The sequence below is a fragment of the Remersonia thermophila genome, chromosome 4 (assembly GCF_042764415.1).
Source record: "Remersonia thermophila strain ATCC 22073 chromosome 4, whole genome shotgun sequence".
NCBI classification, from domain to species: domain Eukaryota; kingdom Fungi; phylum Ascomycota; class Sordariomycetes; order Sordariales; family Chaetomiaceae; genus Remersonia; species Remersonia thermophila.
The window spans coordinates 3229346-3257278 of record NC_092220.1 but is presented as its reverse complement, the minus strand read 5'-3'; the positions used below and the strand labels follow the sequence as shown (position 1 = coordinate 3257278).

The window sequence follows — 27933 nt, the reverse complement described above, 5'->3', positions numbered from 1 at the left end:
AAAAAGGTCTCGCTCCACTTCGGCCGGTCTACGTCAGGGGCACACGCATCCGAGGCCCAACGCCCATCTGTCCGCCTGCCGGCCTTGTCTCAATCGCTTCAAGTCGAGCTTCTTCTCCGGGTTCTTGAAGGTGAAAACGATGAAGCTCTCGACGCTCCAGATCGCCCTCGGGCTCTTGGCCGCCCAGCCAGCCGCCGCCAGCCTCGGCCACCGACACGCCCACGGACATTACGCGAGGCGCCACGGCCACGGCCACGGCCACACCCATAGCCCGCGAACCAACGAGACCATCGGTTCTCCAAAGGCAGCGCGAGGAGCCAGGTGCCAGCTTCCAGACGATCCGGACCTCGTGCACGTCCCGGGAGCCGAGAACAACGGGTTTGCCATGAGTCCCGACCAGGCCTGCGAGGACGGCACGTGGTGCCCGCTTGCCTGCAGGCCTGGCAAGGTGATGGCGCAGTGGAAGCCCAACACGGGATATTCCTATCCGGATTCGATGGTGCGTGATTGGAGCTTTGCTTGCTCTCTGCACAATGAAAACGACGTGAGCTGACGAGGGGGGGGTTGTGTTGATCTAGTACGGAGGGCTGTTGTGCAAAGGCGGGAAGCTCGAAAAGCCTTTCCCCAAACGCCCGTATTGCATGGACGGCACCGGCACGGTCAAGGCTGTAAACAAGGCCGGGAGCATTGTGTCGTTCTGCCAGACCGTTCTGCCGGGCAACGAGGCCATGATCATCCCGACAGATGTCAACGATGCCGTCACGCTGGCGGTCCCAGGACCGGAGTACTGGGCCGGCACTGCCGCACAGTAAGTAGCGCAGTTCCCTGTATCAAAGCCGCTGAAAAAGGGGACGGCAAAGGGACTAACCCATCGTCAGCTACTACGTCAACGCGCCGGGGATAGCCGCGTCCAGGGGTTGCGTGTGGGGCACTCCCGACGAGCCGATCGGCAACTGGGCGGCGTATGTTGCCGGTGCCAACACTCTGGACGACGGCATCACCTATGTCAAGATTGCCTGGAACCCCGTGTACCTCGACGAGCCCCGGTACCAGGGCGTCAAGCCCTCGTACGGCCTCAGGATTGAGTGCCCGGACGGCGGTTGCAACGGAATTCCCTGCAGCATCGACCCGTCAAAGTTCGGCTATAACAAGGTCGAGGGCCCCGCCGCCGCGAGCGGGGTGAGCGACGCTTCCTTCTGCGTTGTTACCGTCCCCAAGGGTCGGACCGCCAACATTGTCGTCTTCAACACCGATGGCTCCCAGGGCTCGCCGTCCGGCAAGGACAAGGAGCCGTCCGAAAAGCCCGCGCCCAAGGAGCCCGAGCCGACCAAGCCCGCCGAGGACCCTAAGCCCACGAAGAAGGCTCCAGTCGCCCCCTCGGCGAAGCAGGCCGAGTCGTCGCCGCCGTCTTCTTCGTCCAAGAACAGCCCGTCCTCGTCGTCCTCGTCCTCATCATCGTCATCTTCCTGGACCACGTCCGACCACTTCTACGGCGGTGTCTTCCAGGAAATTGACGCCCAGGGAGCCACGACGGTCTCCCCGGACTCTCCCCACACGACTCCGCACGCGGTCGAGGACCACAGCTCGGACGAGGCTCGCGGTGCCGTCTCGTCCACCTCGAGCAACGAAGGCGCCGCCGCCGAGGGCGGGTCCGCCATTGCCGGCTTGGTCGTCGCGCTGGTGGCCGCGGCGGCGCTGATCTAGGCGCTGCCGGCGGGTTCCTTTGTCCCTCTCTCTTTTCTCCTCAACCTTTCTTCCTCTTCGATTCTCGGCAGCAGCCATGTCGGAAGCGGACCGACGGTTCGCAACTGTGCATGCGCACGCATTCCTATTTTCGTCTTTTTCTTTTTGGCTTTTCGCTCTTCGCCTTTCAGGACTTTTCTATAGGCGCCTCTGATGCCCGCTCGCGTTTATCGGAAACGAACCCCCCCATTTTTTGCGCCTCGATCCGACCCGTTTCGATGCGGCCGTTTTCGACCTCGCCGAGGGGGAGCGCCCCGGCCTCAGCGGTACAAACCATGGACCCCCCTTCGTCGCCATCAGGGATCTTCGCCTATCATATTACCCTTTTATTGTATAGACGACTTACCATCCATACATACCTCGGCCGCCGCGGCATTCTTTTCTGCCCGGCGTCGTGTTAGTGTCTATTGGTTGTTGCTCGGAGAGGGATCGGGAACACCCCCCCACCCCCCTGCCGCCGACGACACAACTTTGTCTTTGTTCGTTTCGTTTTCCGGCTTTTTATTATTTCTTCCTTTCGACTTCGACTCTGCGCGCCGACACCACAACACCCGACTTCGATTCCGGCCGTCGCACTTCGTTTTGGATTCCTGTTTTGCATGGTCTTAGCGCTTCGCGATATACCCCCGTTCGAGCTTCGTTTCTTGGTTACCGGTCGTCCTCGGCGGCCCTTGGTGCGCATCTTGGTTTAGACGGTTTCAGGCTTGGTTCTTTGCTTTGGCGGTTTGGTGGTGGCTTTGGTTCATGAAACACACAATTGTAATGGCTTGGATGAGAGAGGATGAAGATGACGGCGGAGGATGGGCCTGCTTTAGGCGACTATCCGGTATGGCAATTTTGAAACTGCGGGAGAAAAAAACCACCCTCGGAGGATCGGGGAGAGGTTCTTGGCCCAAAAGGAACAACAGAAAAGAAACATGCCTAGGCACCGCTCAGGTCGGCCGCGCGCCGTCTTGGGGAGGGATAGATACAAGCAGCAGCCTGGATCCTGTCGGACGATCATGGATTTGGCTGCACCTAGGTAGTCAATGTGAAAATGATTGACGATCACACATGGGCGGTGGTGATTTTGTTGAGTGATGCGGGTGGTGATGGTGACCTGTTTCGGAGCCGACACTTGAACGAGGAAGAGGGATGATGTGAACACTCGGCCATTCCTTTTTCCCCCCCCTTTTTTTTGGTTTGTTTTTCTTTTGCTGGCAGACCCACGATATCAAGACCTCCGGTTGCATGGGGGGGGGGGGGGGGGGGGGGGGAGGGACATATCAGGCAATGATATCACGGCAGGATTCCATCCTGCTCAACATGATGTTTGTATTTTGTGTTCTACAAACAAATCCAAGTTGGAGATTGTGATACATGCTCTCTGGCACCCACCCGCCAACTCCCCTCTCTCCAAGACAAATCCCGTGCATATATCTGTGTACCCATCCCGCATCCCGCATCCCGCATCAGCAACCAACCCACCCGCGAACAAACAACAACGCGACGGCCCGGGTCAAGGGAGACCTAGATACCCACTCGCCTCCGTCCCAGACATCAAACAATCACCCCAAGTTCTTCACCCACCCCGGCACCTCATCCAGCTCCCCCGGCGGCTCCGCGCCGTCGTAGCCGCCTCCCTCGTCGCACGCCTCCACCGCCTCCTGCCACGCCTCCCGGAACCGCTCCGTCAGCGCCTCGTACGGCGGCGGCCACCCGGCCGCGACGGCGTTGCCGCCCTTGCGCTTGGCGCCCTCGACCGCGAACCGCTTCTGCTGGCGCGCGACGAACCCGTTGAGCAGGCCCTGGTACACGAGCCCCGCGACGACGGCCTCGATGCTTTCGAGGTCCGGGCGGCGGTTGCCAAAGATGAGGCCCTCGTTGGGCATGAGGCGCCGCGGCTGGCCGCCGGGCGGCGGGAGGAGCTGCCAGGGGGAGCGCGCGTCGGGCGAGTGGGTGGCGTTGTTGGCGATGGCGCGGAGGAGGAGGGGGTTGGCCTTGTGGGGGCTGTGGTGGTGCGGGTGGTTGGCGGGGGCCTTGGCGGGGGTGTAGCCCTCGAGCAGCTTCTGGACGTACTCGGCGCAGGCGACGACGTCTTCGAGGGAGAGGACGGCGGCTTTGGTGCCTTCTGCGGCGGCGGCGGCGGCGGCGGCGGCGGAGGCAGGGTTGGTCTTAGAACCGCTGCTGTCGCCGCCGGCCGAGGCCGAGCCTTGCCAGGTGATGAGGAAGATCTTGCGGGTGAAGGAGCGCCAGACCAGGGGCTTGAGGCGGTAGAGGAGGGTGAGGTACAAGCCGCGGTCCCAGAGCCAGTCGCGGCTTTGGTCGAGGGCTTGGTGGAAGGCGACAAAGTTGCCTGAGCGGACGGCGGCGCAGATGGGGAGGAAGATGTCGGCAAAGCCGGCCGCCTCGGGCCGCTGGAGCAAGGGCCACGAGGGGAACCGGCCAAGGAGGAGGTTGGCGGGGATCCAGTAGGTGAGGATTTGTCGTCGGTGCTTTTGGAAGGCGGGCGGGCACTGCCGGTACGCCTCGGCCAGGCACATTTCGGCGCGCGGAAAGTGGCCCGTGTCGAAGTTGAAGCGGCCGAGGTAGTAGAGAAAGGTGACCCGCTGGGATGCTGGGTACAGGGAGAGCGCCGGCCCGCTGGTGGACAAGTTGGTAAACATCTGGACGGCGAGACGTGACTTGTCGCACTGCGGAGGGGGCGGGGGGGGAACGAAATTAGTCAACCTGACAGCAGCCGCGTCGGACAGAGCGAGAACGTACCGCAAAGAGCAGCTTCAGGGTGAGATTCGCAAAGAGATAGACGGCCACCTTCTTCCCCTTGGGCTGCGACCACCGGGTGCTGGAACGGTCCGTCAGGCAGGAGGTGAAGATTTTCTGGATGATGTCGGCGGCTAGCTCGACGACCGACTTGCGCTCTCCGCCCTCGTCGCCCGCCACGTCGCCCTCGATTTCCGCCAGCAGCTGAGGCTGTCGATTCAGGCCCATAACCAGCTTCGACAGCGACTCGGAGAGGGACATGCTGGTCTGCAGCAGCATGGCGCCGTAGGTCGGGTTGGCGAGCGCGTTGGCGCATGACCTGCGAGATTGGCGTTAGCCTGTTCGATGGCGTTGCGGGGAGGGCGATGCATGGTCGGTTCACATACAGAACCAAGCTGCTGAGGCGGGCGTGAAGCCTCACGAGGTCCTCAAAGTCGACGTCGCGCCAGTACTCGAGGTAGTCCTTGACGAAGGAGTTGAAGCCGGGCCACGGGGACCCTTTGCCCTCCGGCACGTCGTCTTCCTCGGGCAGGCATTTCTCGACGAGCTTTTCGAGGGCCGGCGAGTTCTCGGGGAAGCTGGCCTTCAGCTCGTTGGCCATGTCAAAGTAGATGTTGGCGACATCGTTCTCGACGAGGAGCCAGTTCCGCAGCTCGTCGCCATTTTGGTCCAGGACGAATCCCCGGATGCTAGTCAGGAACTGGACCGCGAGGCTCATGATGGTGACGATCTGAAGAGGGCGGTTGCGTTGGATTAGAAGCGATGGGGAAGATTCCCAGAGCTGATATCACTGGACAGGTGAATTCAAGAGATGCCGCATGGAAAGTAAATAGAGAAGAGGATGAGAAAGCTTGGATATCGCGTTGAACGCGTCTGGATCCTACACCCCAGATGAGCACGTCTTATTACCGTGGCATTGTTTTTTTGGTCGGCCGGCCAAAACAATGCAGAGAGCCGATGAAATTATATGCGTATTTTCCCTTTTTTGGTTTCCAAGAGCGTCCAGGCGCTGTGCATGGAGTTGAAGTGGTGAGAAAGGGGAGCCGAGGAGGTGAGAGTGAATGCATCGCGGATATGTCCCATTGTTCATGGCTGACCCTAACCCTGGTTCTAAGGACCCACAGCCCGCCCAAATGCTATGTTTGCCGCTGGCTATCGCCAGTACATGCAGCCTAAGAGAATGCCCTCTCCTCAAATTCTTCCCAAAACCCGCTCACAACCTAGCAAAACCGACCATATTTGATTTAAAAGAACCCCCAAACCAAAAGCTATGTGGCCCGCGGACGCCCAGATCATGAAGCTGCTTTTTACACGGCACCGTTTGCGCAATCCATCCCCCGTTTACACCGACTCGATCCTCTGGACCACCATCGCCGTCGCGGCGCCGCCGCCGTTGCAGATGGCCGCGACGCCATACTCGCCCGGCTTGAGCTGATGCAGCAGGGTCACGAGGATACGCGACCCAGAGCTGCCGAGGGCGTGGCCCAGGGAGATGGCACCGCCGAGCGGGTTCACGCGCGCGCCCTCGAGGCCAAGGATCTGCGTGGCAGGGGGTTAGCTGGATGCGCCAAAGAATGCGTCTCGTGTTTTTTTTTTTTTTTTCGTCTTTACCTTCTCGTTGGCCTTGATAACGGCGGCAAAGGCCTCGTTGAACTCCCACACGGCGACCTGGTCCTTGGTGATGCCCGCGCGCTCGAGGGCGATGGGGACGGCCTTGGCCGGGGCGATGGGGAAGTCGATGGGGTCCACGGCCGCGTCGGCGGAGCCGCAGATGCGGGCGAGGACGCGCGACCCGGCGCCGTACTCGCGGGCGATCTCCTCGCTGCCAAGCACGAGGGCGCTGGCGCCGTCGTTGAGCGTCGACGAGTTGGCCGCCGTGATGGTGCCCGTGCCGTCGCGCACAAACGCCGGCTTGAGCGAGGGGACCTTGTCCAGCTTGACGTCGAGGTAGCCCTCGTCCTCGGTGATGACCGTCTCCCCCTTGCGGCTCTTGACCGTCACGGGCGCGATCTCGTCGGCAAAGGCGTTGGCCTTCCACGCGGCCTGCGCCCGCTCGTACGACTGGATGGCGTACTGGTCCTGGGCCTCGCGGGTGATGCCGTACTTCTTGGCCGTGTTCTCTGCGCAGTTGCCCATGTGGATCTGGTCGTAGACGTCCGTGAGGCCGTCCTTGATCAGGCCGTCCTCCATCTTGACGTGGCCGAAGGCGGGCAGGCCGCTTGCCCGGGGGAGGTAGTAAGGCACCCGGGACATGTTCTCGAAACCGCCGGCGATCTGGGCCTCGGCCAGCCCCAGCTGGATGTTTTGCGCCGCGAAGGCCACCGCCTTCAGGCCCGAGGCGCACACCTTGTTGATGGTGATGGCTTCCACGGTCGGCGGGAGGCCGGCAAAGATGGCGGCCTGGCGCGCGGGGGACTGCCCGACCGAGGCCTGGAGGACGTTGCCCATGTAAACGTCGGAGATCTTGGAGACGGGCACCTTGGACTTTTCGAGCGCCGACTTGATGGCGACGGCGCCGAGCTCAGGGCCGCTGACGCTGACGTAGGAGCCATTGAACTGGAGGGGGGGAGGGGGGCACAACAACGTCAGCAGTTGGCCACCATGGACCAGGTTCGTCTTCGTTCACACACCTTGGCCGTCGGTGTCCTCGAGCCGCTGAGAATGTAGGCGTCGCGAATCTCTCGCCTCAAAGCGGACTGGGTCGAGAATAGCCGAGCCGACTCGGCCCGGAGCCGTGATGCGGCGCGCGCTGTGCTTCTAAGTTGGCTGGCCATGGTTCTAAGGAAGAAACGAAAAGGCAATGGTATCCTAAAATTGAAGAATCAAGGCAAGAGAAATGAACTGGCATGGCAGGGAAAAAAAAAAAAAAGAGAACAAGGAGGGAGGGAACTCGGTATTCCCCGGGCAGACGGTGCGTCGAGGGGTCGTTCTCGTCTTTGGCACATGATGGCCGAATCCCTGCCGCAGCTGTTCGGCTTCGGCTTGTGACGGAGCGAACGGGCGGGCGGGCGTGTGGAGGTGGAGCCATGGAGGGGTGGACTGGAGGGGCCAACGGGACCCACCCTTTGCCTGGAGAAGATTCCAGGGGCGGGGAAGTGAAGGTGGAAATCGAAACTCGGCTGGCTTAGGTAAGCAATCTGCACGTGCAGCCGCCCCTTATTATACTGCGTAGTACTATTGTACTATGTACATCCGTTCTGAGCGTCAAAACACACACGGTGCAAGACGTGAAGCGTAGCGGATGCAACTTGACTCCCAAGCAAGGGAGATTCGACAAGACAAACCATGCGCATGGGCAATGACCAAGAAGAAACCCGAGGGTGGCCTGCGAGGTCTAGGTCATGGGGCGATGGGGAAAGCAGCGCCATCGCTGCTGCGATCAAGCAAGCCAACACAACACGATCTGGGCCCTGGTCCCGATAAGGCGACCGCCCTTCGGTAAATGAATAATTCGATACCGCCAACTCGAAGCCGCGCTCTTCGGATCCGAAGCTCTTATCCGCCGCTCGCCTGCAAGTCGCCATCCTTTTCTCCTCAACCCGTATGTATCGTCATCCAACCCCCTCATCGCTGCCGACTCGACGCATCCATCGCCTGCGCTCCCCCAGAAATCTTGTTGCAAGTCCTTTGTGCATATCGACCCTTTTCTGCTTTCCCTCCCCTTACAATGTCCACCGCCGCCCGCCGTCGTCTGATGCGTGACTTCAAGGTGCGTCTCCGATGTGTCTCCGAGCGAGCCCAAGAGCGACGCGATGCTCTGGGCCTGGGTCTTGATTCACGCAGGCTAACTTGGGATTCCAGCGCATGCAGACGGACCCCCCCGCTGGCGTCTCCGCGTCTCCCGTTCCCGACAACGTCATGACTTGGTGAGCATTCCCCCCCCGGGGGGGCGTTGTTTCGCATCTGCACCGACGGCTGACTCGATGAACCCAAAAAAAAAGGAATGCCGTCATTATTGGCCCCGCCGACACTCCCTTCGAAGACGGCACCTTCCGGCTCGTGATGCACTTCGAGGAGCAGTACCCGAACAAGCCGCCCTCGGTCAAGTTCATCAGCCAAATGTTCCACCCCAACGTCTACGCCACCGGCGAGCTGTGCCTCGACATTCTCCAGAACCGCTGGAGCCCAACCTACGACGTCGCTGCGGTGCTCACAAGTATCCAGAGGTGGGTTTGAGAGATTCTGCCGCCTAGGAAGGCGTGTGGGCCTGGCGATTTCTGACCATGGCTCGCCTAGCTTGCTGAACGACCCCAACACCGGATCCCCCGCCAATGTCGAAGCATCCAACCTCTACAAGGACAACCGCAAGGAGTACACCAAGCGAGTGAGGGAGACGGTTGAAAAGAGCTGGGAGGACTGAAGCGACGCGATGGTCGTCTGGGGGTGTGCGCTCTGGGATCGGCGACGTTAATGCCCGGCAGCTTCTTCCATGTCCGACCGATTCCGCTTTGAGCAGCCACAGCCCACCAGCCACCGTCCGTCCGTCGGTTCGTCCGGGATCGAAAGCATGATGGTGAAGGGCGCTGTTTAGCTTAGCATGGAGTCTCGGCGTTATTGGCCTGGTTGGGAGCATTTTGGGAGGCGAATCACTCTATTTGTTGTATGGCGTTGGAAGCATTTGGCTGGTTCTTGGGCACGGTTGGGTGGAATCCAAATTGGCGGGGGGATGGGACATGATTTCAAGCCGGGTTGGGAGTTCTGAGGCCCGGAAGATGAGTACCGACAGAGGCCAGGTGGTACCAGACCTGCCTACCTACCTACCTACCTACCTCCCCCGTGCACAGTCGCGCCCAGGATCCTGCCTGCGGAGAGAGAGGGGAGAGAGAGAGAGAGAGTAGCTAGTCTATATCGAGTCGATCCTTTCTCTTGAGGTTTGTTGGTAGATGATGGAAGCAACAAGACACAATTTAGGTACGCGTGGGTTTCTTGGATCCGAGAGCCAGGGGATCAACTTGAAACGGCACCCGGGGGTGGACGGCACTGCCCTACACACTATTACACGGCGTAAGGCACCTAGGTCCATACGAAGCCATCCATCAACACACACCCGACGCAAGCTGGAAGCTTTGAGATCTGCTGGCTGGGCTCAGGACACGTAATAGTCCTCCCTCAGCTACCCTAGGTCCTCCACTGCTTTCACAGAAGACACGGCGAAATGTTGGAGCATTGGCGGTAATCAAATCGTCATTGAGGTCTTCTCCACCTGCATAAAAGGGCAATAAGACGTAAAATCGGATGAATGTTAAGGTACGTATGGTTTCGGCTGGTTCCCCCCTGGCTCTGCCGCTTTGCTGCCTCCTGGATGCTGAATGGACCCGGCCAACCACCCTGGAATCTGGGCACTGGAGGCTCGGCTGAGGCGGCCTGAAGCGGGGCTCCTCCCTCCCCCCACCCCCAAGCTGCTGACAGGCTGGCGCTGGACTGCCCAGCTGTGAAACACAGCCCTAGGCAGGTAGGTACCAGGTCAGGTGGTAGGCATCTCTTACCATGGTCGGTAGGTAGGTAGGTACGCTGTACATGACAACAGGCTACGGTAGGTACCTACCGGCAGCTACACTGAAAACCCGAGCCCGACTGCTCGCCTGCCTGTGCTGCCCAGCTCGGGTACCAGGTTCCCCGCCGTGGTCGCGCGAACTGTCGCGTCTGGGCCCCGCCATTCTGCCATCCCGCCAGGTGTGTTGACCTGGAAGACAAGACAAGCTGGAACCCGGAAATGACACTTGCACTTCGGGTACTAGGTAGGTACGGTAACAACCCGTCTCCCAACCAAACCACCTTATCGGCTCTTCTCAGCTCAGCGTTCCAAGTCCCTGCGTGACTCGGCGCACTCGCATGGACAGGCATGCCATTCAGGTAACGAACGTTACCACCTACGTGTACTGGACCTGACGTCCTTCACAGCTAAAACACACCAGCGCGGCGCCACTGGGACCGTAACCCTGACACCGCCTTTGGGCTCCTCTTGTGCCCCACCAACGACCCCAATCCTCCTCCTCTCGGTCCCCTCAACGACTGCATGACAAAGGTCCAAGACCTCTTGGGCATCCCGTTTCAGCATTCTCCTTGGCCCGAAAACCCTCTCTCCGGCCCTGCAACCGACGCCCCGACGCGTGCCACCCTCGCCGAAGGACTTGCATCTGCCGCCATCCCTTCCGCAGCCTTTCCCCAAGGTGTCCCTCGACCGCTTCCGTCCCGGGCGTCCCGCTTCTTCCTTTCGGCGATACCGCAACGCTCGCCCGGTGCTCAAGGCGAGTTTCGGTTTCCGCCGCGGTAGTGTGTCGTGGATCCTTCGTCCTTTTGTTTTTGTTTTTGTTTTTTTTTTTTTCCGGTCTTGATCACCCTCTCTCCCCCTCCCCCTCCCTCGCCGACGCATCTCCGCTCTCTACCTCTCCTCTCTTTCCCACGGCGAACGGCTCCGGCACCGATTCCCGCCCTTCTCCCTTCATGACTTTGCGCTTCCCAGCAGCGCGGGAAGCCGGCAGCCACCATGTCGAACGCAAATAGCATCAAGGTCGTGGCTCGGTTTCGGCCCCAGAACAGGGTCGAAATCGAGTCGGGCGGCCAGCCCATCGTCAGCTTCAATGGGCCGGACACGTGCACCATCGACGTGAGTTGTGCCGGGCTTTGCCTCTCCGGAGAGACCGCCGGCGGCGGGCGTGCTGATTTGTGTCTTTCTGTCTCGTCTAGTCCAAGGAGGCCCAGGGCACCTTCACCTTCGACCGCGTCTTCGACATGTCCTGCAAGCAAGCCGACATCTTTGAGTACTCCATCAAGTCGACCGTCGATGACATCCTCAACGGCTACAACGGCACCGTCTTCGCCTACGGCCAAACCGGCGCCGGTAAATCCTACACCATGATGGGCACCAACATCGACGACGACGAGGGCAAGGGCGTCATCCCCCGCATCGTCGAGCAGATCTTTGCCAGCATCATGTCCAGCCCCGCCAACATCGAGTACACGGTACGAGTGAGCTACATGGAAATCTACATGGAGCGCATCCGCGACCTGCTCGCCCCGCAAAACGACAACCTGCCCGTCCACGAAGAAAAGAACCGCGGCGTCTACGTCAAGGGCCTGCTCGAGATCTACGTCTCGAGCGTCCAGGAGGTGTTTGAGGTGATGCGCCGCGGCGGCAACGCCAGGGCGGTCGCCGCCACCAACATGAACCAGGAGTCGTCCCGCTCCCACTCCATCTTCGTCATCACCATCACGCAAAAGAACGTCGAGACGGGCTCGGCCAAGAGCGGCCAGCTGTTCCTGGTCGACCTGGCCGGCAGCGAAAAGGTCGGCAAGACGGGCGCCAGCGGCCAGACCCTCGAAGAGGCCAAAAAGATCAACAAGAGCCTGAGCGCCCTCGGCATGGTCATCAACGCCCTGACCGACGGCAAATCCACCCACGTCCCCTACCGCGACTCCAAGCTCACCCGCATCCTGCAAGAGTCCCTGGGCGGCAACAGCCGCACGACCCTCATCATCAACTGCTCCCCCAGCAGCTACAACGATGTCGAAACCCTCAGCACCCTGCGCTTCGGCATGCGCGCAAAGACCATCAAGAACAAGGCCAAGGTCAACGCCGAGCTGAGCCCGGCCGAGCTCAAGATGATGCTCGCCAAGGCCAAGACCCAGATCACCACCTACGAGGTCTACATCTCCAACCTCGAGGGCGAGGTGCAGCTATGGCGCGGCGGCGAGACGGTGCCCAAGGAGAAGTGGGTCCCGCCGCTCTCGGAGCAAGGCGCGGCCGGCGCGCGGGCCGAAGGCAGGGTGGCGCGGCCGTCCACCCCGTCCCGGCTGCTGCCGGATCGGTCGGGAGCCGAGACGCCGGGCGGCCTGGAGCGGGCGGGGACCCCGAGCCTGCCGCTGGAGAAGGACGAGCGCGAGGAGTTCCTGCGGCGCGAGAACGAGCTCCAGGACCAGCTCGCCGAGAAGGAGACGCAGGCGGCCGCCATGGAGCGGCAGCTCCGCGAGGCCAAGGAGGAGCTGGCGACCCTCAAGGAGCACGGCACCAAGCTCAGCAAGGACAACGAGCGGCTCACGAGCGAGGCCAACGAGTTCAAGATGCAGCTCGAGAGGTTAGCCTTCGAAAACAAGGAGGCGCAGATCACCATGGACGGCCTGAAGGACGCCAACGCGGAGCTGACGGCCGAGCTCGACGAGGTCAAGCAGCAGATGCTCGACATGAAGATGAGCGCCAAGGAAACCAGCGCCGCCCTCGACGAGAAGGAGAAGAAGAAGGCCGAGAAGATGGCCAAGATGATGGCCGGCTTCGACCTCAGCGGCGACGTCTTCAGCGACAACGAGCGCGCCGTCGCCGACGCCATCGCCCGCATCGACGCCCTCTACGAGATCAGCTCGACCGGCGACCCCATCCCCCCGGACGACCTCAAGGCCCTGCGCGAGAAGCTCGTCGAGACCCAGGGCTTTGTGCGCCAGGCCGAGCTGTCGGCCTTCAGCGCCGCCTCCAGCGAGGCCGAGGCCCGCAAGCGCGCCGACCTCGAGGCCCGCCTCGAGGCCCTCCAGCTCGAGCACGAGGAGCTGCTCACCCGCAACCTGGACGAGGCCGACAAGGAGGAGGTCAAGGCCCTGCTCGCCAAGTCGCTGTCGGACAAGACGAGCATCCAGGCGGACCTGGTCGAGGCGCTCCGGGCCGACGTCGCCGCGCGCACCGCCGAGAACGAGAAGCTCAAGGCGCAGGTCGACGACCTGCAGCGCCGCGTCAAGGCCAACGGCGCCGCGGCGGTGCCGCTCGCCAACGGCAAGACGGTCCAGCAGCAGCTCGCCGAGTTCGACATGATCAAGAAGTCGCTGATGCGCGACCTGCAGAAGCGCTGCGAGCGCGTCGTGGAGCTCGAGATCTCGCTCGACGAGACGCGCGAGCAGTACAACAACGTGCTGCGCGCCAGCAACAACCGCGCCCAGCAAAAGAAGATGGCGTTCCTGGAGCGCAACCTCGAGCAGCTCACCCAGGTGCAGCGCCAGCTCGTCGAGCAGAACTCGAGCCTCAAGAAGGAGGTGGCCATCGCCGAGCGCAAGCTCATTGCTCGCAACGAGCGCATCCAGAGCCTGGAGCAGCTGCTGCAGGAGAGCCAGGAGAAGATGGCCCAGGCCAGCCACAAGTACGTTTTTTTTTTTCTCTCTCGCCCTCTTTGTCTCTCGGTACTCATGCTCACATGGCGTTTCCTCTCCGTACAGGTTCGAGGTTCAGCTCGCGGCCGTCAAGGACCGCCTCGAGGCGGCCAAGGCCGGCAGCACGCGCGGCCTCGGCTCGGCGGCGGGCGGCGGCTTCGGCGGCTTCGGCGGCGGCGCCTTCAGCATCGGCAGCCGCATCGCGAAGCCCCTCCGCGGCGGCGGTGAGTCGTCGGCGTCGGCCGCCGGCGCGTCGCACCCCACCGTCGCCAGCCTGCAAAACCCTCCCGAGAACAAGAGGACGAGCTGGTTCTTCCAGAAGTCGTAATGTTTGGTTTGGTGGGAGGAATGCGCCGACGGACGGACGGACGGACGAAGGAGTGAATGGATGCCTGCATGACTTGATGAATGACCGATTGGTGCGTACGGAGATGTGAATGCAGAGATGGGTCATCTTTTTGTTTTGGGCATATGCTCTCGGGTTCCTAGAAGGGGAGGGGAGGAGGGGGGCCGGCGGGAGTTGTTTACCTAGAGGCATACGGAGCACTTGGGCCAGACAGGGGGGGGGGTTAACGTGCGTACGCTTTCTTTGTGAAAGGTTAGAGAATCGGTGGCTACGACCAGAGTCTCGAGAGAAGAGGTGGAGAGGACATGACATGTGGGCAATGGCTGTGAAGAGTGTGGGCAACGTAGCGGCAGGGCTTAGGACCGTCTTGTGATAATACCCCCTCCTTTTCTCCCAGATTCCAGTTGTTGAGTATTATGCGATGAATTTGTGGTGGGTTCTCTGTTTTTTTTTTTTTTTCTCTAGGCAAAGAGAACACAACGATGTTGGACACCTCCCCTTCAGGGCAATCTATATTAGAAGGTCTTAGTCCCACGCATTCTGGATACAATCACACATTGTGCCAATTCTGTTCACTTTGGTTGCCTGCTCGCGGGAGCTTGAAAGAAAGGGGGTCCAAGCAAGCGTGTCAGGGATGACGAGATCAACCTTCACATCGACCCGATGGAGTGGTTTGTTGACACGATGCTGCTGCTGACGAACAAAAGAAATAGACATGTATATTTTTGTGTGTTCCGTTGGGTCCTCGGATGATGCTCAAGACATAGGTAGTTATGACATGGTTTGAGAAGAAATAAGGAGAGAGGAAAACCAAAGCAATCCCATTCAGATCCAGGCCCTTTTATAAGCTTGCCAAGAGCAATCTGGCCACCTACGGGGTATCCTAGCAGCGAAGGGTCAGGGAAGTCCGGATCACTGCTGCTACCCGATGTTGTGTAATTATCCTGGATTTAGGCAGGGCCGGCAATCTTCTGCAGCAGGACGAACTGCAGCGCGACAAGAAGGCCCACGAGGACGTAGGTCGCGGCGGTGACCAGGAAGATCTTGGCGCGTTGCAGGTAGATGCGAACCCAGCTGGCGTAGGGCACCGTCTTGAAGGCAGCACCAAAGGTGGCGAAGCGCTGGCCGCCGACCACCTCGGGCTCGAGGCGGCCGCCAAAGGACCGGTCGAAGGGCACGATGGTGTCTTCGTCGGCGGGCAGCAGCGAGGCCTGCACCCGCTGCAGCACCGTCTGGGCGGGCACCACCAGGAGCAGGTACAGGGCCAGGGCGACGCCGCTGACGCACAGGGACTTGGGGACGAGGGAGCGATCCTCGGGGTCAACGAAGTCCGGGCTGTTGGGGTCGAGGCTGGGCAGGCCGATGAGGCGAACGAGCAGGCGGGAGGAGAAGATGACGGCGTTGGTGGCGGCCCAGGTGAGGAAGATGGGGAACCAGGTGGTGGCGTAGATCTTGCGGTAGGAGCGGAGGCGGGACCGGAGAGACTTGGCCGGCTCCGAGCCGGGGGTCGGGGCGGCGATGACGGCGTGCACCCAGACGGTGGTGAAGGGAGAAGCGGCGAGCATGGAGAGGAGGTGGGCGATGCTGAAGGGCACGAAGGGCAGGGCATCGAAGAAGTTGAGGGCCACGAAGGCGACGGCGCCCGCGACGCAGGCGTAGCGGAAGCCGAGGAAGATGGCGCGCCAGCCAAAGACCGACTTCAGAACCCGGTTGGTCGAGCGCAGAGACGACGTGACAGGCCGGTTGCGGTGGCTGCCGCCGGCAGCATCATTGGGGTCCTTGGGCGCGTCGTCGTCTTGGGGGTCCAGGGGAACCGGCTCATAGGCCGGGAGGGGATCCTCCACGGCGGCGAGCGTGACATGGACGCTTGGGAGGGTGTACCAAATCTAGCAGGATGCGTGTTAGGGAGCCGATGGACTCTTTTTCAGTGCCTCCTTGTGGGTCCTGGGAACGCTTACGATGAAGAAGATCGGGAGGAAGAGGATGATGTTGGCCAGGACGACAAGCAGGTGGGCCGTGTCGAGAAGCTTCAGAAAGGGAGGTTGTTCCTCTTCGGCGTAGCGCTTGGCCAGGTAGCCCTGGGCCATCGCATGGCCGACGCTCACCGTCGTCCGGAACATGGCTGGGTTGAAAGCGCAAGCAACCGACGGACGGACTATTATGGCTGGAGATGAAGAATCAGGAGGAACAAGAAAAGAAAACGAAGGTTGCCAAGGAACAAAAGCGAGAGGAGGACAAGAAAGGGCCAAAGAACCAGCAAAGACGGAGATGACGACGCAGGCGGCGCGTCAGCTCGTCGAGGTTTATAAGGAGCAGGCCATGCGGCGCCTTCCGTACCAGGGCCCGCAGCCCGCTCTGCCTGGGACTTGTGCTAGGCACCTGTTCCACTTTTGTCAGCAGGGTCGGGGCCTGGCATTGGCTGCCGTGCGGGAACGTCAAGCGCCCCCCGGTCCAGCCCTTCTGAATCCGGAAATCTGGTCCCATTCATACAACCGTAACGTTGGTGCAGGGCTGGGAGGCGAGGGGGAGGGGGCGCTTGGATCTGCGCAAACATCGTCTCACAACCTCCCGTCGGGAAGTTGGAATGCCCGGGGCAGCATGGAAGTCCGAGATGGAGGGCGAGGTGAGAGCCTGGGTGCCGTTCCTTGGTCTGCTCACTGTCTGCGGCGAATGTCTCGGAAAAAGTTTCTTGACGCCGGAGACGGGGATTGTCCTTGAGCGGCTTCCTCCCCTCTCGACATGTGGCTCCCGGTCATGGACGATGCTTGGTATTTTGGACATTCGGTGGTTTTTTATTTTGTTTTTTTATTAAATTTTTATTTTTCCTTCTTAGCTGGAGATGCTAGCTGTCTTCCAGGGCTGTGTTAAATCCATCCCTGCCTACTGTGTATGAAGCATGTAGGTAGGTACACAGTACATAGGTCCGGAAGGTTCCCTCTTGATAATGTCCTGGACGTCCTGGACCCCCTGAAAAAGTACCTGAGCGTCGGGTCCACGCTTGGGCTGTGGAGTGTGGGGTTGGATGACCGCCATGAACGAGGAGTGGGGTCAGGTCGCCATCTAACGTTACCAACTACCGATCGAGAACACCAGATTGGGAACCTGCTGGGCTTGGATCGGCTGCTAGTCCATGCTCACAACAAGACAGGCACATCGAACGCATAGGTCAGGAGGAGAGAGGGTCATAAAGCAAGAGGGCTTCATCTCCTCTCCCACGGGGCGTTCAACAGCACTGCTGGAAGTCGGTCGTCATCCATCTTCCATTTCACCTCCAACACTGCCTTGGACCAGAATCCGTGACGACGCAGCCAGCCTAATCTGCGTTTTGCGGAAGACCCCGCAGCCTTCACAGGTCTCAAGCCACCGAGCACCCAAAGTAGCAGATTGCCTATGTCGGCGCCCTCCATACCGAACCTGCTCTCCCTCCGCGGCCGGGCCGGCGGACGAGGCCGGGGATTCGCTGGCCGGGGCCGGGGAGGAAGCTCCGGGCCCGGACGGGGCCTCAGCCACGATGCCACCATCCAGGGCACCGACACAGATGCTGCCGTTTCTCGTCTAAGTGCCGTGGACCTGGGCTATCTCTCCGACCCTTTTGCTCGTTTCTTCGTCCAGGGACCCCCCACCCGTCGCCTCCCCATCATCAACCGGGGTACGTACTCTCGAACCACCGCCATCGACAGGATCGTGGATCGCTTCCTGGCCACGACCGCCCCGCTTCCGAGGAGACAAATCGTCTCCCTCGGTGCCGGCACAGACACGCGCTGCCTGCGTCTCTTTGCCTCGCGCGGGCTGGACAACCTCACCTACCACGAGATCGACTTCCCAGACATGATCACGCGCAAGCGGACCATTCTCGAGTCCAACGCGTACCTCAACACCGTGCTCCAAGCCCCCGAGCCCGCGTCGCCCACCTCTTGGCGCGCCGTCGGTGCCTCACCAGAAACCAGCAACACCCTCATCCTGCACGGCCTCGACCTGCGGAGGCTCTCCTCCACGCCAGACCCAGACACCCCCCCCCTCCTCCTCCCCCACCTGGACCCCAACGCCCCGACCCTGCTCATCTCCGAATGCTGCCTCTGCTACCTCTCGCCCTCCGACGCGGCGTCTGTCATGCGCCACTTTACCCAGGCCATTTCCGCCCCCGTCGCCATCGTCATCTACGAGCCCGTCCTCCCCAACGACCCCTTCGGGCGGACCATGGTGTCGAACCTGGCCGCGCGGGGCATCACCATGCCCACCCTCGAGGTGTATCCCACCCCGGCGGACCAGGAGACGAGGCTGAGGGAGGCTGGGTTTGACGAGGCGAGATCCAGGACGGTCAACGTCATCTGGGATCGGTGGGTTGACGAAGGGGAGAAGAGGAGGATCGATTTGCTCGAGGGAGGGCTGGATGAGGTGGAGGAGTGGGAGCTGTTGGCCGGGCACTACATTGTCGTCTGGGGCTGGATGACGACGAGAGGTCGGGAGGGTGGTGGTCTAGATTTGACAGTGGAAGACGAGAGGGTATCGTCAAGTCGTGATGTGGAGGACTAGCATTTTGGTACAAGACCTACAAAGGGCAGCACTCTCTGGGGTGGAGGGGGGGAGGGGGAGGGGGGTTGTTTTCCGATGTAGATAGCTTGGATGTCTGGCTCTGCAAAACTCATTTGCGTACACCTTCTAGCGATGAGAGCAGGCAAGAAAGCCGGGCCAAGGACCTCAACCCCTCAAACCTACCGTTTCTCATTACGAACAAGAAAGATGAAAACAATATCACCAGATATTTACTCCTTGCAATTTATACTTTTGTCGAACAAACATCCCCAAGCCTTCTTTTTTAGAATGTATCATGGGTTATGAGTGAAGTATCTTGTTAACAGAAACTTTAATGTCACAAGCCCCGATATATGCATTCATGGCAGCGCCTGCTCCCCGGGCTTGGCAGCCGAAGGGTCCAACGACAACCGTAGGGACCTAGCCGTGCTGCATCCATCTTCCATCCAAGATACAGCACAAACACCGTCGTATTAGACGCCTGGCATCGAATTCCCATCGATGCATACACTTCTTGATTGGCCATTGACACTCCCTTTCATGAAAGCGCTTTGCCAATATCTTGGAGGCCGTCGGTGAACTCGTTTCTCATCGTTGAAGCCTCCAAGCGCGTCGCAGGGTTCCATTTCAGCCACCGTCGGGGGAGAAACCGTCTTTCTCCCATCTCCCAGCACCGCCAGCATCAAAGACCGTCTACACCCACCGCTTCATAACCCCGGCTAGCCCTGGGGCCACGGCAAGATGGCGGACAAGGACAAACAGTACAAGTATCGCCAGGAGATCCAACAGGTGAGCTCCAATCGGTTTCACTCGGCCTCACGCGTCACCGTCTCCCGGAACAGCCGCTTCACCCCCCCCCAACACCCTCCTGTCCCACGCATGGCGTAGCCAGCAAACCTGGCGAAACTTTGGCTACCAGAGAGAACCTTTCTTTTGTTATTTATCCATGGTTTCTACAAACACCACACGGCCTCTCCCCGTCGGACGGCCAGCGGCTGTGAGTGATGCCAGTCGCATCATGGGAATCCGTTGTCCTCTGCGTTGGCTCTTGTAGCCTAGAGCACGGGGCGAGGGGTTTTTTTTTTCTCCAGGTGCTATTGTTGGTTCACGATGACGCAGAGCGTGAGGAAGCCGTGAATTCGTGGCGTTGTCGATGAGCTAGGGGGCTTTTCGCTGGACGTTGGTGTTGGCATTCAAGCTCTCTCGGGACCTCCCTCATCTCGTCCATCCATCTTGCTTCTGGGATCCGGTTGTTCACCAAATTGCCCCCGTCGACGACATCTCCAAACCCAGCCCAGCACAACCCCCCCAAAGCGTTTGGGGTTTGTTTACTTCTCTATTTTCTTTGCGCTTTGCCCCTCGGTTCCTTTGTATCCTTCGATTGGAGCCTCGGGCTTGCAACATTGTCCCCGTCCCCTTCTGTTCCTTTCAGTCTCGCTCTTCCTGTTGTTGGTTGCTCTGGGCAAAGTCGCCATGTTTCTGGGCGCCTTTGGCAAGGCTGCCATTCTCGACGAGGTTAAGGGCCTCGAGAAACGACGGCGCCTGGTCGAGCCATGGCTAGGGCTTCAAGGAGTCCCTTTGCGCCATCTTAGCGATGCCTTCAAGATCGCTCATGGACTCCCCACCCCTCCCTGGAACGATGGCGCTCGATGTGAACCGCACCCTCGCGAGGCGATTGCTAACTACCTAATGCTCAAGATGATGTACGTGTCTGGCGAGACGGGAGAGCCATCTGTTGAGACCACGGGCATCATTGAGGATATCGTTCGCCAGCAGGTCATTGAGATTGTAAGCGGCCCCTCGCCAGCTTGGTGCCTCCGCTGGCCTGCTTGGTTCTGAGCTGACGCCCACGGCAGCTTCGAAACTGCACCGAGCTGGCCGCGCGTCGCGGGTCGCGGTCCATCACCATCAACGACCTCATCTTTCAGATCCGCGACGACGCGCCCAAGGTGTCTCGGCTGCGGACGTTCCTCTCGTGGAAGGATGTCCGCAAAAACGTCAAGGACTCGGACGACAAGGGCGGCGAGGCGGATCTCGGCGCAGCCGAGGATCCCGTCGGCGGCGTCGTGGCGGGCGGACCCGTCGACGACACGGCCAAGAAGAACAAGAAGTCCAAGGTCGGCCTCCCCTGGGAGCCGGCGTCCTTCTACTCGGTCGAGGTTCCCGAGCGCGAGGACGAGGAGGACGAGGAGGAAGAGGAGATGAACTACATCACCCTCCAACGGCTGCGCAAGGCGGACGAGCGCACCAAGGCCATGACCAAGGAGGAGTACGTGACGTGGTCCGAATACCGCCAAGCGTCCTTCACCTACCGCAAGGGCAAGCGGTTCCGCGAGTGGGCCGGGTTCGGCATCGTGACGGACAGCAAGCCGTCCGACGACATTGTGGACATCCTAGGCTTCCTGACGTTTGAGATGGTGCAGACGCTCACCGAGGAGGCCCTCAAGATCAAGGAGAACGAGGACCTGCACCGCGAGCGCACGGGCGAGAACGCCGGCAAGAAGCGCAAGCTGCCGGGAGGCGGCGGGCTGTTCGACCCCCCCAGCGAAGGGCGCACGCCCGTCGAGCCGCGCCACATCCAAGAGGCCTTCCGGCGGCTGCAGCAGCGGCCCAAGAAGTCGAGGGCCATGCTGAACGGGACGAGGCTGCAGCAGCGGACATCGCTCAAGCTGATCTAGCCAGGAGGCAGGACGTGGGATGTGGGGTTGGAGGATGGGATGGATGGATGGATGGATGGAGAGCGTGGCGTTATGTTGGAGGACATGGGTGCTTATGGGCGTGTTCATGATGACATGGGAGTTACGCTGGCGTTGTCGGTTGGGGATATCTCCGTAATGTCTTGATGTCTTGTCTTGTTGCTTGAATGGAAATGTTTACCACTTCCCGTAGGACAGATGGTTATCACGGCGCTGACGTTTCCTCACGAGGACGCCCGTCTCTGTGTTGGTGATAGGATATTGGGGGGGGTGGGGGGGGAGGGAGGAGGGCGCGTGTGACGTTCATGTCACCTGCTTATCGATAAGCGCATGACCACGGGTTACCCCGCCACGCCGCGCATGCGCTCCAGGACCATGCCACCACCGGAGCCGCGTCCCAGCTGCGAAGCACGGTTTGGGAGGCCTGGAGCTTGTGCTGACCTCGCGCGTTCTCATATATGGAAAGCCTGGGCGTCTTGTTGACAAGAGAAATCCAGGAGCCTTTTCCACCGGCTTGGATCTCAGCCCAGTCATCGCCCCGGGAAACCAACTGACAGCGGCCATCGTCTCGACTCGTTCCGCAGCCAAGATGCCGCCGCCGCCATCTTCAACGCTCGTTGTAAGTCCGCCGCCCTTGCGCGCCACCCAAGACAAACGTGCCAGGCGACCCAAGCTCATACAAGGCCCCCTTCCCCCCCGCATAGCCCCGGATCAAGGTCCAGCTCAAGCTCTCCATCGCGCGCCTGCGCATGGTGCAGAAGCGCGACGAGGCCCTGGCCAAGACGCAGCGCCGCGCCATGGCCCAGCTGCTCGAGCAGGGCAAGACCGACTCGGCCCGCATCCGCGTCGAGAACATCATCCGCTCCGACATCATCACCGAGCTGCACGAGATCCTCGAGCTGTACTGCGAGCTGCTGCTGGCGCGGGCGGGGCTGCTGGCCCCCGGCGCCGCGCCGCCCCCTCCCGCCTCCGCGTCTCCTCCTCCCGCCGCGTCCGCCGCCGACGGGCAGGCGTGCGACCCGGGGCTCGAGGAGGCGGTGCACAGCATCATCTACGCGGCGCCGCGCACCGAGATCAAGGAGCTGGGCCAGGTGCGCGCGCTGCTCGCCGAGCGGTTCGGCAAGGAGTACGTCCTGCGCGCGGCCGAGAACCGCGACGCCAAGGTCAGCCCGCGCGTGCTCAAGAAGCTGAGCGTCGCGCCGCCCAAGCCGGAGCTCGTCCAGGGGTACCTGGAGGAGATCGCCAAGGCGTACGGCGTCGACTGGCCCCCCGGACGGCTCCAGGCCGAGGCCGAGGCGGCGGCGGCGGCGGCGGCGGCCGAGGCGGCGACGACGTTGGTCGGGGACGACGGCGAGGGCTATGACGATGAGGGGCCGCCCGAGTTTGACGGGGACGGGGACGGGGACGGGGCGGGGAACGGGGCGGCGGGCAGATGAAGAAGAGCCTGGCGGGGAACCTGCTGGGGGATGACGACGAAGCGGGGGCGAGGGAAGAGCTCAGCAAGGCGACGCCGCCCAAGAGCTTCAAGCCGACGAGCCCGTTGCACGTCAACCCGCCGCGGCCCACCACGGAAAACATACACCCCAAGGTCACGCTGAACAAGGTGGAGCTGACGCCGACCAAGAGGCCGGCGGCGGCGGGGAAGAAGCCGGCCGAGAAGAAGGGCGGGAGCATAGCCGATGGGATTCCGGACGTGGACGAGCTGGCCAAGAGGTTTGCCGCGCTGAAGAGGTAGCAGGCAGGGCTGATGGGTGTTGGATTGTGGCGCTCTCACTGCCTTGTTGTTGTTGTTTTTATCGGAGTTGGGTTCTGATAGGGCCTGAGCCTGGGCCCGGCGTTGGTTGTGCTTTGGGGTTTCGTTTGCTTCTGGTCCCTTCACCGTCTCCAATCCATGGGTTTCCTGCTTCCATCAAAGGAATGGCCCGTGTACCTGAGCTTCAAGGTCACCCGGCACGCACCAGGTTTGTTGGCCTTTCAAGAGCGCCAAAGCCCTTTGCAACCACCTGCATCATGTCAAAGAGGCACTCTCGGACAAGGCCGGCCGAGGCGAACTATCGCATGCAACGGACACACCTCCAAGCCTTGGGCTCTCTCCCCCGTTGGACTGTCAAAGCCCCGTGTCGTTGAATCTATCTCGGCACACGTACTTTTTTACTACACAGCACATCGCCATACCTGAGGAAAAAGGCATTTTCCTCTTCCGAGAGACAGAGCCGCTGTCGTACCTACTTCACTTCCTTCCATGGCCATTCTTTTGTCGTTCTCTCTGGCTCGTTTCCTTCCTCGCACCCTTCTTTCTTGGACTTTATACGAAACCAAGATCGTCCGTCGCCTCAGCGCGCTTCATCATCTCCTCTATCATCTTCCCTAACATACAAGCCAACCCATCCCCCTTGACAACATCAAGAGCCAGTGACAAGTCTCGGTGTGTCTTGACGTCACAGGGCGCTTCCGATCGAGAAGCCAAGCGGAACTTCAAGGTCGACGATTTTCCCCCACTTCAATCGCTTGATTCTCTTGTTTTTCGTCTTCTTTCTTTTTCTCTCGAGTGCGTTCTGAACCCTTCCTGTCTCGTCTTAAGAGGCGGCGGGACAGATCGGCTGCGTGTGGCTCTAGAACGGCCCGGGATGCATCTCGCCGGGAACCAGCAGGACGGTGAGGTCCTGGGTTTCCAGGGCCGCGACGGAGGCACGCTGGACCAAGTCACGAACCCGGCCGCAAAGAAACTGCCGCTGAACCTTGACAAGACAGGCCTGCCGTTCCATGTCAGGCTGTTGCACGAGCGCCTCATGGCCATGGACGTCTCTCAGGAGACCGCCTTCGCGGCCGAGATCGCAGCATGGTACTGGGTGGCCAAGGCCCAGTCCCACGACGACCATCTCCTGTTGGACACGTTCCGCTGCTGGCGGAGGAAGCAGGCCGTCGCTGATCCTGCCAGCTCTAGGCGCCTCATGATTGCCGAGGCAGCGCTTCAGAAGCTCATCGACGCGGTGTCGGGGCGTCGAAAGCCAGATTCGGATCCCGTGCCCGCCGAGGACAACGATGCGTCAAGCCAAACATCCGCCGGAGAGCCCATGGATATCGGAATCGAGAATGTCGAGGCCAGCGGCAGCGGAGGCATGGGCCTCACTTCGGACACCGCCCAAGAGAGCCGGTTGCCTGCTGATCGTACGTTCCCGACGGGCTCCAACATGGAGCCGGTCGGGCCCGTGAAGACGTTTTCGAAGAGCATGGCCCGGGCCGCAGCCCTCGCCATGACTCCAAAGAAGTGTGGCCGTTGTGGCCAAGCAGGTAAGAATCGATGCTCGAACACGACACCTCCATCTACGGAGCTGATTCTTTGAAAGGCCACGGCGTTTACGATTGCCCGACAAACATCAACCCCAAGTTCGACCTGAAGCCATCCAAGGGGTATAAGTGCCCTTGCTGTCGCAAGACCGGCGATCATTTCGTGCGCTTTTGTCCCAGGAACCCGGATCCGAAATCCATCGGTTACCTTCGACGGCGCCGGGCCGCCTCAGGGGAGGCGGCTCGCCGCAGCAAGCGCTCACGGGCCGGCGTTGGCAAACCGTTGGATCATGACGGTTGGGACCGGTATCGCCCGGCGGACTGGCTGGCTCGGCTTTCGATCGAGGACAAGAGACCGAAACGAAAGGCCACACGGTCGCCTTCTCCCAGGAGGGCAAAGCCAAAGCATCCATGGCCCAGCACGACTGGGCATCTCAGAGCCTCGACGGATGCGCGAGAAGGGCGCCTGTCGTGTGAAGACGAGCGTAGTGACAACGCGTCTGGCGGCTCGTCCGTCGCCAGCCAACGTCGCTCTTCCACCCCGTCACGCTTCGGCTCGCGGTCGGTTGAGAGGATGGACCTTGGAAACGAAAGCGAGAACACATCCCTCCTGGACGTGGACCATGCCAGCACTTGTGGCGCTGAACAGCAGCAGCGATGGGAAGCTGAAGTTCTCGGCATGATTCTGGAGGAGAGCGGCAAGACGGACCTCCTGCTCGTCGCCGAGGGCGTTGAGTGTGTCCGCGCCCCGACACCGGCGCTGCTCCAGCTGTTCAAGAACCAGTCGCCTCTCTGGGTCAACAAGAAGACGGTCGTGCGAAGGCGGTGCTGTGCAGTCGATTTCATCCGCTGGCCTCGCGGGGTGGCAGAGACGCCGTCGACGGCTCTCAGCGGTGCAGAGCAGGCCGAGGCTGCCGAGCCAGGCCTGCAGGGGCCAACGGCAAACCCAGGAGCCACCGCCGAGAACTCTGACCATGTCGACCTCGGAGACGATGACGATCCGGAGATGATCAAAGTCTGGAACGCCGTTGTTTGCGCTCTTGTCTCCCAGGGCCCCGACGCTCAGGGCGTTCTGCCGCGCGAGCACTCAAGCTCGGCCGGCCAGACCGGCCCGCCGGAGATCGATGGCCCGGTTTGGGGCCAGGGCAAACCCGGCTTCTTTGCAGCTCCAGTTCATGAAATCATGGGGATGGAGGGGCCGAAGCGAATCGGATGAAGAAGCGCCGCGAGACGGATCCGAGCCGAGCTTGAACTCCACAAGGGACGGATGCCGCCTTCCGGACGGCTTGAGGCGCCGCCGCCGCCGTCATCTTGCCCCGGCAGCCGGAAACGTCGCCCAGGCTTGCGGCGGGATGATAGAGGCACGGAGGACAGAATCTACGAGGCCGGAGGGCTTCGGACGGTCGGCATATATCGACACTATCTGACGGGCGCAAGGCTGTGGCGACGACGGCCACAGAGGGCGGCGTAGTGGCCGCTTTGCGCGTCTCACTCTACGTCTTATTGAAGTCTGGATGAGATGCCGGGAACGCGCACGTAGGAAAATCTTGTCCTCCCAATATCGCCGGCTTTCACAGCGCTGGGCACTTCATTTCTGGTACTTTTTTTTTCCTGTCCATCTTGGTTTGCGAGAAGAGGAAACAAGAGGCATCGACACGGGCTCCCTTTTCACCAAGGATCCCCCTACAAGGCTCTTGATGCCATGATCGGGCATTGCAAAAATATTAGTATTACAAGTTCTTCTGAGAAGGTCTCTTGTCGAATGTGATGTCCGCCATCTTGAACTCGCCATGGTTTTGCATACCAGCCCCCTCTAGATGGCCAGGCTGATGATGGTCTCTTGATCCCATCCACCCGCAAGGTCCCGGTCCTGTATGTTCAAACCCGTGGCCGAGTGAGATAGATCACCACCTTGGCGGCGTCGGAGCTGTTGCATGCCTCCTCCTCACCTGCTCACTCATTTCCGAAAGGGCCGCGTTCTGGCGACGCCATGACCGTTCATGCTTGACCGCGGCAGCCGTGCGATGCTCAAGAGCTGCTGGACGAATGAAAGCACAAAAGGCCCCCGACAGGAGTCTGGATCCCTTGAGAGCGCTCCTCCCGCTTGGCGCTGTTCTTTGGCAAGAGAGGCTGCTTCCGGGCGCCCCCTTTTTTGTTTTCCTCTCTCTCTTTCAAACGACGTTTCGTCATCTGTCGTCCGGGCGAGCCATGGGCTCGAGGGGAGCGTTCGGAGAACGGGCCGGCGGCCAGCGGGGCAAAGGGTCCGTTGGATCGATCGTGCGGTCGGCCGTTCGCCCTACCAACCACCCCTGCTTCTTTTTTACCACCCCCCTCGCTCGCTCGCTCGCTCGCTCGCTCGCTCACTCCAGCTTATCCAGATGCTCCAGCCGCGTCAGCACGACCTGCTTGCTCGTCTCCTCGACCTCCCCGGCGAGGAACACCTCGTCGAGGATGGCATAGACCTTGTAAAAGTTGAAGACGAGGTCGAGCTCGCACACGTTGCCGAAGAAGGCGTCGAGCACCTCGACGAAGAAGTGGATGGCCTCGAGGTAGGCGAGCTCGTTGTCGTTGGTGTCGACGCACGCGCAAAAGAAGAGCCCCGCGTACCGCCGGTAGACGACCTTGTGGTTGCGAAACTCGACAAAGTTGGACTGGTATTTTTGGTCGCGCGGGGCGACGAGGCGGTGGACCTGCGCGGAGGGAGAGGGGGGAGAAGCCCGTGTTAGCCTCGAGGGGGGCCCGGGGGGGGGGGGGGGGGGGAGGGTATATAGATTGTATCGGTCGATCGAGTCGCTGTGCTTGGGGGTTGGGCGGCGTATGGGCGAGGTCATAGATAGATAGGTAGACAGAGAGGGAGGGAGAATATGTTTGAAAAAGGAAAAAAAAAAAAGAGGGAGCGTAAAGGACATACCTCGCCCTTGAGCTTAACCTTTTCCTCGTCGCTGTACGGGACGTACCACTTGGCCAGGCGGGTCTTGCCTCTGCGAAAGGGGGAAATTTGGGTTAGCATCAGGAGAAAGCCTGCGGAGAAAGATCGAAAAAGATAAAAATAAAAGAAAAACTCACTGGCGGTTCTGTATCAAAATGAACGACAACATGGCGACGGCGGCGACGCGCGGGCTGCCCGCGGAAGGTCTGGATGCGACGCGGCGCTGGGGTTGCTGTCGTGATGTTGTTGTTGGCTGGACGGAGGACGACAGGGGAAGGTCCGGGGTTGAAAGGGGAGAGCTCCCAATGCATATTCAGGGTTAGGGTTGCGCACTGGCGCTTCCGCCGTCAGCCATCAAGGTTCACGGTTGGCAAGCAAGGCAAGGCAAGACGCGATTGGGAAACGCCCAACGTCCATCAAGAACCTTAGAAACATTTGGGCTGATGGCTCGGCTCCTGTGCTACATGAACGGTGGTATCGCTTCAAATGCTCGCTGCCTCTGGCTATGATCCTACCATCCTGGATGA

General features: G+C 60.8%; 11 protein-coding genes across 11 annotated transcripts; 7 read left to right on the top strand and 4 right to left on the bottom strand.

Annotated features, from left to right (window-relative positions):
• Window positions 1–139: 139 nt before the first annotated feature.
• Window positions 140–1704, top strand: VTJ83DRAFT_5059 (uncharacterized protein; the record flags this gene model as incomplete). Its single annotated transcript, XM_071011617.1, has 3 exons — window positions 140–499; window positions 579–808; window positions 879–1704. 3 exons carry the CDS (start codon window positions 140–142, stop codon window positions 1702–1704), a joined length of 1416 nt encoding a protein of 471 aa, XP_070866509.1.
• Window positions 1705–3290: 1586 nt separating this feature from the next.
• On the bottom strand, window positions 3291–5203 carry VTJ83DRAFT_5058 (uncharacterized protein; the record flags this gene model as incomplete). The annotated part of the gene is made up of 3 exons (XM_071011616.1): window positions 3291–4415; window positions 4489–4804; window positions 4872–5203. 3 exons carry the CDS (start codon window positions 5201–5203, stop codon window positions 3291–3293), a joined length of 1773 nt encoding a protein of 590 aa, XP_070866508.1.
• A 623-nt stretch (window positions 5204–5826) lies between these two features.
• Window positions 5827–7259, bottom strand: VTJ83DRAFT_5057 (uncharacterized protein; the record flags this gene model as incomplete). The annotated part of the gene is made up of 3 exons (XM_071011615.1): window positions 5827–6024; window positions 6097–7041; window positions 7116–7259. The coding sequence occupies 3 exons, from the start codon at window positions 7257–7259 to the stop codon at window positions 5827–5829; spliced, it is 1287 nt and encodes a 428-aa protein (XP_070866507.1).
• An 893-nt stretch (window positions 7260–8152) lies between these two features.
• VTJ83DRAFT_5056 (uncharacterized protein) lies at window positions 8153–8845 on the top strand (the record flags this gene model as incomplete). Its single annotated transcript, XM_071011614.1, has 4 exons — window positions 8153–8194; window positions 8287–8351; window positions 8427–8651; window positions 8722–8845. 4 exons carry the CDS (start codon window positions 8153–8155, stop codon window positions 8843–8845), a joined length of 456 nt encoding a protein of 151 aa, XP_070866506.1.
• A 2127-nt stretch (window positions 8846–10972) lies between these two features.
• Window positions 10973–13942, top strand: VTJ83DRAFT_5055 (uncharacterized protein; the record flags this gene model as incomplete). Its single annotated transcript, XM_071011613.1, has 3 exons — window positions 10973–11092; window positions 11173–13604; window positions 13681–13942. The coding sequence occupies 3 exons, from the start codon at window positions 10973–10975 to the stop codon at window positions 13940–13942; spliced, it is 2814 nt and encodes a 937-aa protein (XP_070866505.1).
• Window positions 13943–14910: 968 nt separating this feature from the next.
• On the bottom strand, window positions 14911–16080 carry VTJ83DRAFT_5054 (uncharacterized protein; the record flags this gene model as incomplete). The annotated part of the gene is made up of 2 exons (XM_071011612.1): window positions 14911–15846; window positions 15919–16080. 2 exons carry the CDS (start codon window positions 16078–16080, stop codon window positions 14911–14913), a joined length of 1098 nt encoding a protein of 365 aa, XP_070866504.1.
• A 1270-nt stretch (window positions 16081–17350) lies between these two features.
• On the top strand, window positions 17351–18493 carry VTJ83DRAFT_5053 (uncharacterized protein; the record flags this gene model as incomplete). Its single annotated transcript, XM_071011611.1, has 1 exon — window positions 17351–18493. One exon carries the CDS (start codon window positions 17351–17353, stop codon window positions 18491–18493), a length of 1143 nt encoding a protein of 380 aa, XP_070866503.1.
• A 741-nt stretch (window positions 18494–19234) lies between these two features.
• On the top strand, window positions 19235–21171 carry VTJ83DRAFT_5052 (uncharacterized protein; the record flags this gene model as incomplete). Its single annotated transcript, XM_071011610.1, has 3 exons — window positions 19235–19282; window positions 20192–20281; window positions 20350–21171. The coding sequence occupies 3 exons, from the start codon at window positions 19235–19237 to the stop codon at window positions 21169–21171; spliced, it is 960 nt and encodes a 319-aa protein (XP_070866502.1).
• A 607-nt stretch (window positions 21172–21778) lies between these two features.
• On the top strand, window positions 21779–22924 carry VTJ83DRAFT_5051 (uncharacterized protein; the record flags this gene model as incomplete). Its single annotated transcript, XM_071011609.1, has 3 exons — window positions 21779–21808; window positions 21894–22526; window positions 22622–22924. 3 exons carry the CDS (start codon window positions 21779–21781, stop codon window positions 22922–22924), a joined length of 966 nt encoding a protein of 321 aa, XP_070866501.1.
• Window positions 22925–23816: 892 nt separating this feature from the next.
• On the top strand, window positions 23817–25693 carry VTJ83DRAFT_5050 (uncharacterized protein; the record flags this gene model as incomplete). Its single annotated transcript, XM_071011608.1, has 2 exons — window positions 23817–24480; window positions 24537–25693. The coding sequence occupies 2 exons, from the start codon at window positions 23817–23819 to the stop codon at window positions 25691–25693; spliced, it is 1821 nt and encodes a 606-aa protein (XP_070866500.1).
• Window positions 25694–26837: 1144 nt separating this feature from the next.
• On the bottom strand, window positions 26838–27575 carry VTJ83DRAFT_5049 (uncharacterized protein; the record flags this gene model as incomplete). The annotated part of the gene is made up of 3 exons (XM_071011606.1): window positions 26838–27167; window positions 27389–27458; window positions 27544–27575. The coding sequence occupies 3 exons, from the start codon at window positions 27573–27575 to the stop codon at window positions 26838–26840; spliced, it is 432 nt and encodes a 143-aa protein (XP_070866499.1).
• Window positions 27576–27933: the final 358 nt, after the last annotated feature.